This window comes from Aspergillus puulaauensis, chromosome 2 (assembly GCF_016861865.1).
Source record: "Aspergillus puulaauensis MK2 DNA, chromosome 2, nearly complete sequence".
NCBI classification, from domain to species: domain Eukaryota; kingdom Fungi; phylum Ascomycota; class Eurotiomycetes; order Eurotiales; family Aspergillaceae; genus Aspergillus; species Aspergillus puulaauensis.
Genome location: NC_054858.1, coordinates 3,476,672 through 3,491,493, shown reverse-complemented (window position 1 = coordinate 3,491,493; position 14,822 = coordinate 3,476,672). Strand labels below are relative to the sequence as shown.

Below are 14,822 nucleotides of genomic sequence, written 5' to 3'. Positions count from 1 at the left end.
TGCATAACATGAGACATACCTATCCTGGCCTTAAGGAGGCGACAATACCTCACGGCTCAATTGCATCCTGCCGAGGGGTAAACTTCGCGACAAAGTTACAGCCATAGGAATGTGCTTCATAGGAGGGAGATACAAGTACTTGCCATCATTTCCCGTGGACTTCCGGTTCCACTTTGTAATTGAGGCCAGAGTCATTTCGAAAGGGTTTGATTCTGCAGCGAGCCGGCCCGTCACTTGAATTTGGAACACAAAAAAGAGTGCTGCGAACGGTGTACCAATCTGCAAGGCTTGAAGGGGCCAAATTGTTGGCAGTAATCTAGGAGTCGTCGAGTAATCCCAAAGGTGTCGTATTCATTACTTGTACTGATGGTGCATCTGCGTTTTTGCTTGGTCCGGTTGGACAACAAATGGAGAAAACCATGGGAGTGGAAAGTCTGTATGGCTATCCGTCTGTAGCTCGGCGTTCTTGATGGATATGCTTTCGTTCTTCTCGTCCCCGCCGTTAACGATACCCTGTCTACCCGCAAACACTGGTCGGTCCGACCCATGGAATATAGAGTTGACTGGTGCCAGTCTGTTGTTTCAAGATATGCAATCCTGTCATTCACGGATAACCATCCGCAAAGCTCCTTCGGAGGGCTCCGGAATATCCTCTCGATCACCACTGTATTTTGTTCCTCGGCTCCAAGAGTCCAAACTTCAAAGCAATCAAATCACAATACCCACAGGGGGGGGGCATCTTCCACACGCCATCAGTGCCGATCAGCCACAAGATTCGCACGAGGAGGTTGGCTGCATTGGCAACGTTGGACCCTCGTCGACGCCGGGATTGGTTATTTGTTGCCCCAAACCCCCAATAAATCTGGATCACGCGAAGGCTGGTTGGATGGATCGTCTTGCAGGTTCTGAGACGTGACACGTTGGATCTGAACTCTGAATCGCGAGATTGGGAGGGCCTGGTCTACTTGGGGCGGGGCGTGTCAGAGGGAAGAGGGTAACTAACCTAAGAGATCCGAGTTAGCCTATCCGTCGCGTGCAAAATAGACGATTTTCGGTGGAATTGGGTCTTCGGAAAGACGGTAAGAAGCGATCCTTCTAGCCACCAGACCGCAACGGCCTCAAATCCTGCCACGGTGAGTGTTTGGGCTTCGGGATTTCAAGGCAACGGAACATAGTTCCGTTTTTTTTTTTTTTTTTTTTGCCCGCCATGGTCCCAGAAGAGCCTTGAAGGGCTGGAACGCTGAACTTCAATGAAGGGAGGTGGGATTGAGAAGATGCGACGGCGAAGACAAAGACTGGAAGGTTGGAAAGGCTGGCCCTCTTACCGGGTGGGCTTTCTTTTTCTTTTCTTTTTCTTTTCCTCTCTTTTTCTGCGATTGGTAGGTTGGGGGTGAGCGGGCTCCCCTCGCTCTTTCCCAACATTGCGGTTCGAGGGTCTCATGCGTTGTCCACTACCCAGTCGTTACGAGTCGGTGTGTACGGCACAAGCAACGTTTACCTAGTCAGTCATTCATCGTCATGACCATATTGAGAACGTGTTACTCGAGATCTCGATCAGATGGATCGTCTGCGTGGTATGGTTACTTTTTCCTGACAAACGACCCCCATCTGCAGTACCGCCGTAACCGCTTCTTATGGACCTGAGAGGCATGTCATGGTATCCGGTGATATTATCAGTTCAACCCGAGTTAAGCGCACGACCTGCATCTTCGAGGACATCTCACCTTCTGACGTGACTCCGCACATCTGGTGTTATCTTCAGCAGCAGTTTTCATAGGTAGCAGTACCACGTGTTCCGAAAGGCAAAGACTACCTTGCGGATACCGGCAGTGAGCGCGAGAAAATAAAAATCATATACAAAGCCATTGGTTATTACAGCTAAAGTCAGTGATGGCACGTCTCATCCCTCTAAAGTTTGTACCGTGGATGGGGCGGGTTTAAAAAAAGTCGGCTGTTGGTCGGCTGCATGATGCATGTAGTGTTATTCGCACCTCGCGTTATTCAGTCAAGTGAAAGTTTTGGTTGAGATTAGATTAACCTCAGGTAAGGCAGGAACACTGCATCATTGAGAATGAGAGAAGGCGATCCCGGTATTCAGTGCGTCTGCCATCACACAGGATCCAAGGAGTGCGACCACGGAAATATTTTAATATTTTATTAAATGGGATAATCGTATTGTTAGTTCCTCGACAGTCGACACTGCCTGCCAATTAAGAAAGTACTGTGGTACTCAGATACGCCTGTCTGCTGCTACGTTGTTTATTCGGTGTACGTACTCCAATTCTCCAAACCTGGAGCTGTGCAGGGCCGGGTGTATCTACGGTGTACTTTGGCAAAAATTGGACGTTCACAAACGTGGGTCGACCCGACGTGCCGAATGGAGAAGTACTTTTGCGAGTCAGGAATCGGTACTTCGACCACATTATTTACATTTTGTCCTGCCTTTTTTTTGCTTTTTTTTCTCTGCAGTGGGCTGGACAGGAGTGGGGACTCTGCAGCTGGGATCCGGGCAACCTCAGTGGCACGGAGGATATCAAAGGGAGACACTCGGCATTTACCCTGGAACACGAACGCAGGATCCCACGATGTTGGTTTCAGCATAGCGGTACTTTATTCCAGCTTTATCCTTACCACTTTGAACGCCGTTACACAGTATTTGGGCAAAATCCATAGATCATGGAGCTATTGAATTGGTTTCGGGTACTAAAAAGCAAAAAAAGTTGTGTATGAATGGTGATGAAGGAGACATCAACGTCCAGGGGCTCAAAGACAGAAACATTTCGGTATTCAAGGGAGATTCCATGGGTTTCACGTCTAAAGTCTATCAGATGGCAACATTTCTTGGTGAACATTCCAAGCCGCCAAAATCTATCAAGCCTTCGCGCTCAGTCATCCTCAAACCAGCAGCGGTCATGGATTGATGCGGAACTCGTGTCTCGACTGGCCCTGGACTCCAACATCAACCCTATAAAGGTGTCCTCCATAGCTAATCGACTCTGGGAACTGCTCGTCGTTGGTATCATCCTTGGCGGTCGTGATGAAGAGCTCCGTGCCCACGAACGCTGGACAGGTAATGTTTCGAGTGGGAAGCAATATTTCGCCGATGACTTTCCCTTCAGGTGAAATGCGGATAACCTTGCCACCACCGTAGACAGCACTCCAAATACACCCTTCAACATCGATAGCAAAACCGTCAGGCTCCTTCGGCTCCCCGATGTCGAAATGGACTCTTCTGTTACTGATGTCCCCGGTGCTCTCGTCAAAGTCGAATGCAAAGATCCTACCAGTTGGAGAGTCTGTCAAATACATAGTATCGTTGGTATCATTCCAGCCAATGCCATTTGGTATCGTCAATTCCTCAATCATGCGGTTCAGTTTCAGGTCTGGGTCCAACCGGAAAAGGACGCCTTCATTGACCGGGCTCTGAACCTTGGGGTCGTTCATTGCCCCAGCCCAAAGGCGGCCTCTGCTGTCCACTGCTCCATCGTTGAAGCGCATTCTATTGGGATTAGGCCAAGATCTTGAAAAGGTGCACCAGACGTGAAGAACACTGCTCAACTGACCTGTGGAGCTTGTCTGGGTGATCCCAAGGACGGGCGATGTATGATAACTCGCCTGTTTTCCGGTTTACGAGAGCAAATCCGTATTTAGCGGCTGCAACTATCTGATCCTTCTGGTTCTCGCTTGCATTCGCTATATTTGCGGTCACCCTGAATTCTTATGCTTTAGCTCCCTGATCAGTTAGAAAGGTGCAATTCGAAGCACAAAGGCGCCTACCCTATGGATTCTGATGTATTAGCGGTCGTCAAAGACTCGGGGCCTTTCGTAAGATCGAAAGAGTACAACTTCTGTTCCCAGATGTCGACGAAGCGGAATTCATTCCTACTCTTGTCGTAAAACGGTCCTTCGAGTAAAGACCCGGAAACTGATATGTACGGCTAGCAATAAGAATAGTTAGATTCTATTATTGAACTTATTTTTAGACGAATCACAGTCTCGCAGGCAGCTCTGCCAAATAAATTGAAGTTCCAGTCCGTACCTCGGAGAGCGTCCACTTCTGAAGTGAAGACATTGCTGGAGTGATCTTGGTTCCCTGTGGGCACGCCTTTGAGAGACCAGGCGATACAGCTCAAGGCGAAATTGGGGCCAAAAAGATCAATCAACTCGACAGCTCGATGGAGGCAATTATATAAGACACGCGGGAGGGGATTGTGAAGACTGAACTGTCGGCACCTGGAGCGTGGCCGATTGGGGAAGACGCGCCAAGGCCCCACATGACCTCTGTTGGATGCACTCAATCAACTCAATAGATTCATCTCGACAGAGACCGTCACCAAGTACGGATACTGGCAAAGTACATAGGTATCCCCCTTCTAACGGCCTCGAACTGCATCGGCAGGGTGGACTTGCTGCATCTTGACCAGGGCCATCAAGACCACGTCACTGTGTACTCTTTCGGGCAAGCTACGTCCAGATCCATGTCCCCCGTACAGAGTAACTATAGCTGACATATTATTCCCCTGCCGCATCTCCAAGGGGATGGCCACATCCTTATAACACTAAGGATGGAAGTTTGATTCGAAATAATTTGGCTCGGCTCCACTTCAACCCGAATATCTTTTCTGCCTAAACTGACCAACGATTAAGAACATCGACTGGCGAGGAGGTATGAGCCGTCAGCCACTGAGCCAGGCGCTCGAGCTCCCGCCTTTTGTCATTGCGACCTGTCAGCTGTCATGCACCCCATAAGCAATCGCCTTGAACGTGTCGAAATCTATTTAAGCACTTCCTTGTTTCGCCTCACGCCATGATTGGGGCCATTGCTTTAATTCCTGCATGTTTGCTTGGTCCCTGCACAGCTCTCCTGCGATGCATCGAGTCTCGCTGCTATGACGCACTTCTCGTGTTCCAAAAGCCTCACTTTTTCCTGTCAAGTGCAGTAATAGTGGAGGAGCGAAGAACAAATAGGATTCTATCCGACCGGCCGAAATTGGTTGCTGAACCGCGTCTTTCCTGCGGCTGGTCCCTGAATCTGACGCTTCTGTTCTGTGGATGTGACACAACGCATCGCACGGGGTCCCAAACTGCCGGACTGTGTGAGATTTTCTGCCAGTTGGAATCAACCCTTCTGACATACAGCCGTTCAAACGACATATCTGCATTCTCCTATGCATTGATCACCCGTTCTCAGACGCCTCATGAGGCCTGTGTCTGCGTGATTTCATCGCTGTAACGGTGCAGATGGAAAGCAACAAGTAACCCTGTGAACAAGCCGACATGTATGTTCGTAGTACTTCGTCCTCCAACAACTTCTGGGCCCAACAATGGCGAGCGAGCCTCGGTCTTCTCTTGGTTAGTGTGGACCTCGAGCGTTTTCGTCCGACTTGAAACAACCCGGCGGATTATGCCTCGTCCAACAGTCGAATAAAGCGGTCAGGCACCTCTCGAGCGATTTTTTCAGGAAAGAGATAAAGGAAAAGCTTCATCTTTGTCCATCTGTCTGGGGTGATCGCCATCGTATTGCCCATCTTTCACCAAATCAGCAAAAGGTGTTCAATTGTTGTGGGTCGATAACCTGCGGCCATCAACACGGTCACGGACCAGAGGACGTGGAGCCTGCCAACTCAATCCCCGTGCATAATCATCTGCATCATTTGGGCAGGCAATCTTCGACGGGGAGCCCGGGGAGAGTACCTGCAGGAGGCAAACAGCACAGCCTGAGAGCGATTTTGGAAGATGTTCCACTCCATGTCACCAACATTGTCACCAACAAGGTCGGCTTCGCGCTCCTCTAACTGGATCTAGCGTCCGCGGAAAATGCGGTGAAGACAAAGCTAAAACTTCCAATCTTGGTTTATTTTCTGGCTTTTGTTTCTTTAAATTTTTCTCCGTCAGACTGATCCGATCCCAGCCTTAAATCTCGAAAGAACTCCGTTGTTCCGATGGGCACCTCGGCCAGGGACGCGATGTCTCCCGCAGCAAACATCCAGGTTGATATGCATCCATATTAATACTCTAGGCATGGGCACACAATTTCGCCCTCACATGATCGATTCTTCATGCATGACAACGTATCTAACATGAGCTCGACATGCATGATAAGCTGGGTCGATATGCAGCTAAGGTGGTTTCTCACACCCCGCTAGTAACATTAACCAAGCCCTGTTGTCGGTAACTGCTAGTATCGACCATACACGTATTGTAACGCCTGTTGTTCATTACATGTTTGGGCACTCGTGCTTCACTTTCAGGCGTGTACCAAGTACCTCTTTTTCGGTGTCTCGCTCCGCAAAACGAAAGTACCAGTACATCTTCGATGAAAAAGGGCCTGGGGGTTCCGGAATTCAGCCGGTCCCTGTCACTAGTTCCTTCTGAGGTTGATTCCTCTGCTTCAGTTGTTCCATCCTATTACTCCGTATTGTCCAGTGGTTTGCCTGGATATATATCAACTCCTGCTCAGCAAGCATCCGACCTGATCTTTCTGTTCTCTCTAAGTTAAATTTAGAGTGCACTACATCAGGTATCAGCAAAATAAGCCATTCGAATCCTAATTCGCCACGACACCATCTAAACCTGCGCAACCTAGTCCTGATGCAAAAGGAAATAAGCGCCCTCAGCTACAACTACCTATTCCCCGTCTCACCCCAAACCTTTCAACCTGCACGTCGACGAGACAGTGAAGAATTCAGAATTCCAACACATTAAGCTAGTATAGGGGGGTTATAATAATACTCGCATAGACGCATGATATACGGAATACCTGCAGAGTAGACGCTGAACCGTTGAAGTTCATTTCGCCTGGGAAGAGAAGTAGATCCGTGACTCCCATCCAGCGTCGTCAGCAGAACCAACACAGGCAACGATCACCTTGCTTACAGCTGTACGGTAAGCCACCAGATGTGCGGCCCCCAGAATGAGGCAGACATAAAGCAAATACCTTGGTTCCTTAGGTATATAGGCAGCTAGCAATCAACTATCCTACCCCCCCGACCCCAAACGTTTTGCAGGGATTGTAGGCCACTCTCATGAGGTCAGGTCTATGGTAGAACAGCCGACCAGACAGGATATTTCTTATGTAGGCATTACCTGGGTACTGATTATCGACATTATGTTTGTTAGCTCTCATTTGTTTGCTGATTGCATAGTATATTTATACATATATATTTGTTATAAAGACGCACGACTCCACGTCCAAACATCCCGTCTTGGTTTCATCGGTCCGTATTAGAGAATATATATATGCCCATGACCATTATTCATTAGCCAATGTCACCGGTATACGTGGTCATAGAGCTGAGCTCGAATACGATGACAAGCTCCCTGTGACGGTTATACGGCTGATGCACACTGCCTTTACGTATCCGTACTGGCGAATATGAGCAGGGGGAGTATACGAACAAGTTAAGAGGATCCTGCGACAACAAACAAACGACTCAACCTTGGAAGCCTCGGGTGTCCGGCCAGCCTTGCCGTTCAAAGCGTTCAGGAAAAAAAAAAAAAAAAAAAAACTTTCTGATAGTTGCATTTCAATCAAATGTCTCATAGTATTGTATCATATACAGGTTGTTAGTGTGCAAATATTCAAAGCAGAGGAACAGATTACAGCTTGGTCCCGACGTTGACATGAACAGCCTTGACCTGGGAGTATGCTTCCAATCCGGCCTCTCCGAGTTCACGGCCAATTCCACTCTGCTTAACACCACCGAAAGGCACACGGAAGTCGCTGTCGTTGCTACTGTTAACCCACACCATACCTGCCTCAATATCAGAGGCCACACGGTGGGCACGCTCGATATCCTTGGTAAAGAGTGCGGCTCCCAATCCGTAGGTTGTATCATTGGCGCGGCTCACGGCCTCTTCCTCCGTAGAAAATTTGGCGATTGCAACAAATGGACCGAAAACTTCCTCGCGGTAAATGCGCATGTTGTCCTTGACGTCTGTGAAGATTGTGGGCGCAATGAAGAAGCCCTTGCCGTCTCCAACATTCTTGTACGGAACACCACCATCGACTAGGGTGGCTCCTTCCTGCTTCCCGCTCTCGATGTATGAGAGGACACGCTCATACTGGGCCTTGGTGACCTGGGGTCCTTGGAACGTGTCGTCGGCAAATGGGTCGCCCACCTTACTGGTGCTAGCCACTGCCTCTCTGAAAAGCTTCACGAATTCGTCATAAACCGACTCGTGCACCAGAATGCGTGAAGTAGCTGTGCATACTTGTCCTTGGTTGTACATGATACCGATATGAGCCCACTTGGCAGCCTGCTCAAGGTCTGCATCACCAAAAACAACCAGAGGGGACTTGCCGCCGGTTTCCAAAGTCACATTCTTCATGGTTCCCGCTGCCATCTTCATGATCTCTTTGCCAGTAACGGTTGAACCAGTGAAAGCAACCTTGTCCACATCGGGGTGGGTAACCAAGGCAGTTCCTGTGACTCTTCCAATACCGTTGACAATATTAATAACACCAGGTGGGAAGCCAGCTTCCTTGACAAGGGTGGCAAAATACAGGATACTTAGAGGCGTCTGTTCCGCAGGTTTTAAGACGATGGTATTACCACAGGCCAATGCAGGGCCCAGCTTCCAAGCTGCCATGGCCAACGGGAAGTTCCAGGGGATAATTTGGCCCACAACACCAATGGGCTGGCGGAGGGTGTAAGCAAATTTGGCGGGAGTGGTACCGATGGTCTGGCCATGGATCTTATCGGCCCAACCGGCAAAGTAGCGAATGGTGTTAATAACCTCTGAAAGGTCGTCGTTCAAAGAAACCTGGTACGGCTTGCCTGAGGGGGTCAATTGTTTGAGTTGGATCGGACTGATATGATTTACTAACCATTATCCCACGTTTCAATAGTGGCCAGGGTTTCCCTGTGTTGATCGATGAGATCCGCCAGTTTAAGCATCAGGTTGCCTCGATCCGTAGCAGGGAGCAGCTTCCATGACGGATCCTTAAGGGCCTTCCGGGCTGCCTTGACTGCGGTATCGACATCTTCTTCACCTGCTGCATACACTGAAGTAATCTCCGACTCATCACTGAGCTATATCAGTTTACTGCTGAGTAGGCTGAGTAGGACTGGGTGCTAGCTGCTACGGTACCTAGGATTGACGGTTGCAAACTGCTCGCCAGACTTGGACGGAACAAACTCATTGTTTATAAATAGTCCAATAGGCTGAGCGTACTTGCGCCCATTCGGGGCCGTTAGCTGGATGATGGAGTTGGACATTGTGAGCTGTGACGAATGAAACTGCCGCCGAGGATGAAGAGTAGATGAAAAGCTCGAGATGCGAAACCCGCAGAGACGGAACCGAAGGGAGAACGTGGAAATAAAGGACATAAAGGGATCGGAACCCGCGGGGAGAAGAAAGAGGAATGGACTGAGGGGAGTGAGAGGGGTAGACAAAATTTGGAGAGAGAGAGAGAGATGGATGTAGTCCAAAGAGCTGCAGGAGCTCGAAGCTGGAGGGTGATAAGAGATAACCACTGGAAGCTGCGGGGCTTGGCAACAGACAGCCCCTCTTTTTCGCATAGACTTACTCTTCTGAGGCATTCTATGAGACACCCGACCTACCACTCAGGTCGAGAACACAGCCTCCCTCTCGGCCATTAGAAGTTCTTAGATATGGACATGGGTTCGTGGGAACAAGAGGACAGCTGATTACCAAGCACTGTTCAAGGGCTCGTCTCAGTGTCAAATATTACGTCCCTGCCTCCACCGGCTTGATCTCCGCTGGCTAACTGCACCTTTCTCGAATGAGCAGTACATGGCAAGCGGTAGGGAGTCAGATATGTCCAAGGCGCGAAGACTACAAGGAGGAAGTGGATATGGGGAAGGAAAGGAAAAGAAAATGCTATTGTTTATACGTAAGGAAAGTAGCCATGCCCGGCTTCAAACTAACCAGGCGGAGATTCCCGAGATGCAAGAACAGCCTGATGCTACTATTCGGTTTTCTCTTCACTGGACTCCGGTTCCTTCTTCTCCGTGTCGACATTTTCCTTGGAAGAATCATCTGCGGACTCGGGTTTCTCACCCTCCTTCACCAGTGACATGATGAAGTCCCATTCCTTTGGAGACACAGACGAGACACTTAGCCGCGTTTGTTTCAGCATCTGGAGGTCCTCGAGGGGCGATTTGGCAGTCGCGTGGGACCTGAGTTCATGCAACGTTATCAATTTGTCAAACTTGCGGCGGAACTCTACGTGAACCACAACCCACTTTGGGTTCTCACGCCTGGACTTCTCGTCATAGTATGGATGTGACGGATCGAAGGCACTCTCTGCAACGAAGAAAGTTGTCAGCCAAGTCGCCTAGGCGCCTGAACTGGAAAGAAAGTCCCTACCGTCTGGAGAATGCTCTTGAACAATTTCCATGACACCTGCAATGCCTGGGACCTTGCAGTTAGAGTGGTAGAAAAAGGCAAGGTCCCCTTTCCTCATGGTTTGCATGTGTTTTTTAGCTGCGATTTGGTGAGAATGTTTCTTGAATAGACCGCGTACTCGATGATCTTACCAACAGGGTTGCGTACACCTAGAAGATTCCAATTAGCCCATACTCTCAAAATCAGAATTCTAAAAGACATAGTACGTACCATCCCACGGTTCAGGCTCCTTAGCAACCCGCAAATCATCGATAGAGAACTTAACATCCTTCCCTTTCTCTATACGAGACTCGGGCTCTGCCTTCATCAACCAGTAAGAACGTGCACTATCAACATCCGTGTTTTCATCATCTGCTGCTGTTGTGGAAGGCTTCAACTTGGGCGTGGAATCACTGGCGCCAGGGATTTTCTTCGGTCTTCCACGGCCCTTACCAGGCGTAGTTGATTTGGGAGTTGTCTTGGGGGTCGCTGGCGTATGTTAGAAAAGCGGAAAGGAACGAACAGAAACAATCGGATTTTCGATGTTCGTAAAGGAAAGATGGGCATCGGAAACACGGTGGGTTCGAAGGAAAGCGTACCTGAGGGATCTTTACGAGGCCGGCCGCGGCCTCTCTTAGGCCCTTCTGGCCGAACGGGTGTCGAACCGACGGGGTATTTGCGGGGACGACCTCTCCCTCTTTTCTCTCCAGTGGCGGGCGTTTCGGGCATCGTGGTAGTGTCTGTAGCAACCTGCGGGTGAAAATACCGTCAGCTCTCCGCGGACTCGTAAAACCCTGGGTAACCAATTGACCGGCACAGCTGTTATATTTGGCTTGGGAAAGTATGGAATGATGCGCGAGTAGGTGATAATGAGTAGATCGGGGCTCCATTGATGGACTAGAATTATAGTGTACCTTCTTTGAAGGAGTAGCTGCCTCGTCAGCTACTGAAACGCTCTCTGACTTGCGCTTTCTGCCGAGCGCCATGATTGACGAAAGAAACGAAATGGTGACGAGCTCCGGCAAATTGAACGTATGAACCCAACCAGTATTGTAGAAAAAGGGATAAAGGATATGAATGAAAGAAAACGAGTGTCGAAAACGTTGGCTAATCAAAAGGAAAGAATGAAGCGTTTCGAGGGAAAGAAAGGGTTGGGTGAGTTAACGCGCCTGCACAGAAATGACAGTCGTTAGTCTCCGCTGGCGTTCCCGTACTCGCGTCAAGCTGAGAATTAAATCCCGATGTTTGTCGCCTTTCCCTCGCTCATCCTTAATTGAAAACAACGCGATATTGAAGCAGCTGAGGACGGGAGAACTTACCACCATGTGGTTTTCGGAATCGCAACCGATCAGATTGGAGCTCGAGTCGTTTGCGATCGCAGCCGTCAATAAGACGAAGCTCGTCCCCAGCAGTAGTCTGCAGTGGGTCCCAAGCAGATCATATCACGTGAACTGAATACAGGAGGTCGACACTCAACAGCCTGTCCTGCTTCATGAATCATGATCATAGCCCATTATTATTTCAAATCATCAACTCGGATTCACGCACAGGAGTCTTCTATCGCACACCGCGTGTTGGAGGTGGAAAGCGTATAATGCCTAGAGAGGGACTATTACTCATGCCTTGCATCTGAGTAAAGCTTTCTCCAGGCTTCGGGGAGGAGATGACCATGTCCGAAGCTGGGTGACGTTTGGCCCGGGCCTCCATCAATTTACAAAGACTCCCTTCTGATTCAACTCGGGGCTCGAATATATTCGGCTTAATTAAGATTTCGATGGACTAATCACTCGCCCTATTGGCTTCTCTTAAGCTTAGATGCGGAATTTCCGCTAAACCCCGTCCCCACATGGTCAAGCCAAAGCTCGGGGGATGCGCGAGTCTCACTTTGACTCTTTGAGGCATGATCCCCGGTGAAAACCAGAAAGGCTGAATAATATCCTGTCTCTCCTCCTTCTCCCCGAGATATAAGTCTTGTTAATTTCCCACCGTTGTTCTTCCTTTGTTGCCTCGATGAAAGACGCAGCGATATGCCGTGATGGTTTCCGCGCAAGAAGAAGGTCCTCGGCCACTACACTCGGCAATCGGACAGAACTCCGACCATCGCAACGAGGACGATTTGGCAACGGTCATGAATGATCGTGATCCAAGTGCCCAGTTTTCGCAGAATAACAACATCTCGCAGACCCCGGTCGAGCATCTTTACCTCACCTTCGATACCATCCTACCGCAGCCCGTGGGTCTTTCTTCCCCACAACCCGGCCGGGCAGAACCACCGCCATGTCCAGATCTCTCCCAATATGCATCGCCATTTCTCTGGTCTGAGCCGCGCAAGTTTGCAATTACTATGATATCATGCGGTGTGACTGCAATGTCAGCATATGCAGCAGGCGAATATACTCCCCCAGCGGATGAGCTTACCGAAAAGTGGAACGTGAGTAGAGTTGTCTACAATCTGGGGATCACCTTGTTCTGTCTGGGGTTTGGTATCGCGCCCATGGTCTTAGCACCCTTCTCGGAGATCAATGGCAGACGGCCGATATTTGTGACTAGTGGAGTTGTATTCACTGGTGAGCCGCAGTCGCCACTGAGCATAATGGCGATAAAACGGTGATACTAACAAAAAAATAGTCTGCCTGATTGGTTGCGGCGCGACAAATTCGTTTGCCGGGCTGCTTGTCGCAAGGTTCTTTCTTGGAATCGGAGGATGTATGTACTACACTTTCTATGTGCATATGGAGACGTTTATTGACTTGGTTTACTATTACAGCCACCTTCTCGACTATGGTTGGTGGAGTCATCAGTGACATTTACCATGCTGGGGATCGCAATACTCCCATGTCATACTTCGCCGGTGCTGTCCTCTTCGGAACAGGCTTAGGCCCACTTATCTCCGGTTTTATCCAGCAACGAGCAAGCTGGCGGTGGATTTACTATTCCCAGGCAATTGCTGCTGCGGTATTTCTCATCATACTGTATTTCTTCCTGAAGGAAACACGTGGAAGTGTACTTTTAAGTCGAAAGGCGAAGACTTTGAATAAGTACTATGAGGCACTCGAAAGGACTGGCTACTATGGTGTGGTGTTCGATTCGAATGAACTTCCGGAGAAGCAACAAGTTCAGCGGATCAGATGGAAGGTCAAAAGTGACGAAGAGCGTGAGACTTTGGTTAAGATGATATCCATCTCATGTTACCGGCCATTTCGTGAGTACCCGCTCACCATCCAGCCCTATGCAACGATCTGAATAGGCTCCAGCTGACATGTACAACCTGACTGGAAGATCTTCTTTTCACCGAGCCAGTGGTATTCTTCTTTTCGCTTTGGGTTGCCTTTAGTTGGGCAATTTTGTACTTGAAGTTTAGTGCCGTGCCTCTTGTCTTTTCGACCAATCATCAATTTAATATTGAACAAAATGGGGCGGTTTTCTCAGGTTTGATCCCCCGTAAATAGAGGTCTAAAATCGTCTGTTTTCGCTGACAGTGGTTGATAGCGGTATCTGTCGCTTCGATCATTGCCACCGTGGTGAGCGTAAACCAAGAAAAGGTTGCTACTCGGATTGGCAAAATGTCAAATACACCGGAAGGGCGGTTATACTTCGCGTGTGTCGAGTCAATATTGATGCCGGTGGGATTATTTTGGTTTGGTTGGACGTCGTACTCATCTATTCCTTGGATTGTTCCAACTATCGCCATCGGATGCTCAACAATTGGGATTCTGTCTATATACTTGGCCACTTTCAATTACCTTGCTGATACGTACCACCGATACGCCAGCTCTGCGATTGCTGCCCAGTCCTTTTGTACGTTTATTCCCTCCCACTCTGGTGATAGGGATCAGGCTTCAACGAACAGCGCTGATTACTTTCAGGCCGCAACGTCCTTGGAGGCGTGTTTCCGCTGGTGACGAATGCCATGTTTACCAACCTAGGATACCCAGCGGCCTGTAGCCTTTTAGGAGGGATTGTAAGAAGGGTTTCCCAGCATTGCATTCGGGTTGCTAACATTGACCAGGGCGTTTTATTGACAATAGTGCCGTGGGTATTGGTGTTCTTCGGCCCTAAGATTCGAGCGCGAAGCAAATTTGCCAGTGTACGTCAACCAGAAGCCATTGGCTGAAGTTATGCTCATTTGTTTCCAGGAAATCATGCACCAGGATTAGCTACTTACCCTGAAACGAGGCGGGGGCTGTTTGTAGATACTAGATTCAACCAATAACAAGCCCTGAGCTTGCAGCTGCATGCCAGACTTCAGTTACCCCTTCCTGGGACTTTTGAGACTTAGCCCAATTTGGGAAACTTCTGGGCTTCGGCCAGTGCCCAAGACAGCCTTCTTTCACCTTCACCAGCCTTCACCCCTCTTCAAGCGGATTAAGAATTCATTCGAGTGATGATGTGAGCATATTGCGCCATCGGAAGTGATCTCCATTGGCCACTAGGTACGAACTGTCGGCCGAGCGGTGCTGCCGTGCATT

At 49.2% G+C, this 14,822-nt stretch overlaps 4 protein-coding genes across 4 annotated transcripts; 1 reads left to right on the top strand and 3 right to left on the bottom strand.

Moving 5' to 3' along the window:
- Positions 1–2,910: 2,910 nt before the first annotated feature.
- Positions 2,911–4,072, bottom strand: APUU_21431S (SMP-30/gluconolactonase/LRE family protein; the record flags this gene model as incomplete). Its single annotated transcript, XM_041700182.1, has 4 exons — positions 2,911–3,499; positions 3,564–3,710; positions 3,778–3,938; positions 4,040–4,072. The coding sequence occupies 4 exons, from the start codon at positions 4,070–4,072 to the stop codon at positions 2,911–2,913; spliced, it is 930 nt and encodes a 309-aa protein (XP_041553193.1).
- A 3,527-nt stretch (positions 4,073–7,599) lies between these two features.
- On the bottom strand, positions 7,600–9,332 carry ALD2 (aldehyde dehydrogenase family protein; the record flags this gene model as incomplete). Its single annotated transcript, XM_041700181.1, has 3 exons — positions 7,600–8,780; positions 8,831–9,030; positions 9,094–9,332. The coding sequence occupies 3 exons, from the start codon at positions 9,330–9,332 to the stop codon at positions 7,600–7,602; spliced, it is 1,620 nt and encodes a 539-aa protein (XP_041553192.1).
- A 602-nt stretch (positions 9,333–9,934) lies between these two features.
- On the bottom strand, positions 9,935–11,339 carry APUU_21429S (EVE domain-containing protein; the record flags this gene model as incomplete). The annotated part of the gene is made up of 6 exons (XM_041700180.1): positions 9,935–10,272; positions 10,336–10,452; positions 10,506–10,523; positions 10,585–10,842; positions 10,953–11,103; positions 11,268–11,339. The coding sequence occupies 6 exons, from the start codon at positions 11,337–11,339 to the stop codon at positions 9,935–9,937; spliced, it is 954 nt and encodes a 317-aa protein (XP_041553191.1).
- A 1,049-nt stretch (positions 11,340–12,388) lies between these two features.
- Positions 12,389–14,510, top strand: APUU_21428A (MFS transporter; the record flags this gene model as incomplete). The annotated part of the gene is made up of 8 exons (XM_041700179.1): positions 12,389–12,920; positions 12,982–13,059; positions 13,121–13,555; positions 13,633–13,782; positions 13,843–14,151; positions 14,220–14,314; positions 14,363–14,440; positions 14,490–14,510. 8 exons carry the CDS (start codon positions 12,389–12,391, stop codon positions 14,508–14,510), a joined length of 1,698 nt encoding a protein of 565 aa, XP_041553190.1.
- Between the last annotated feature and the right edge of the window lie 312 nt (positions 14,511–14,822).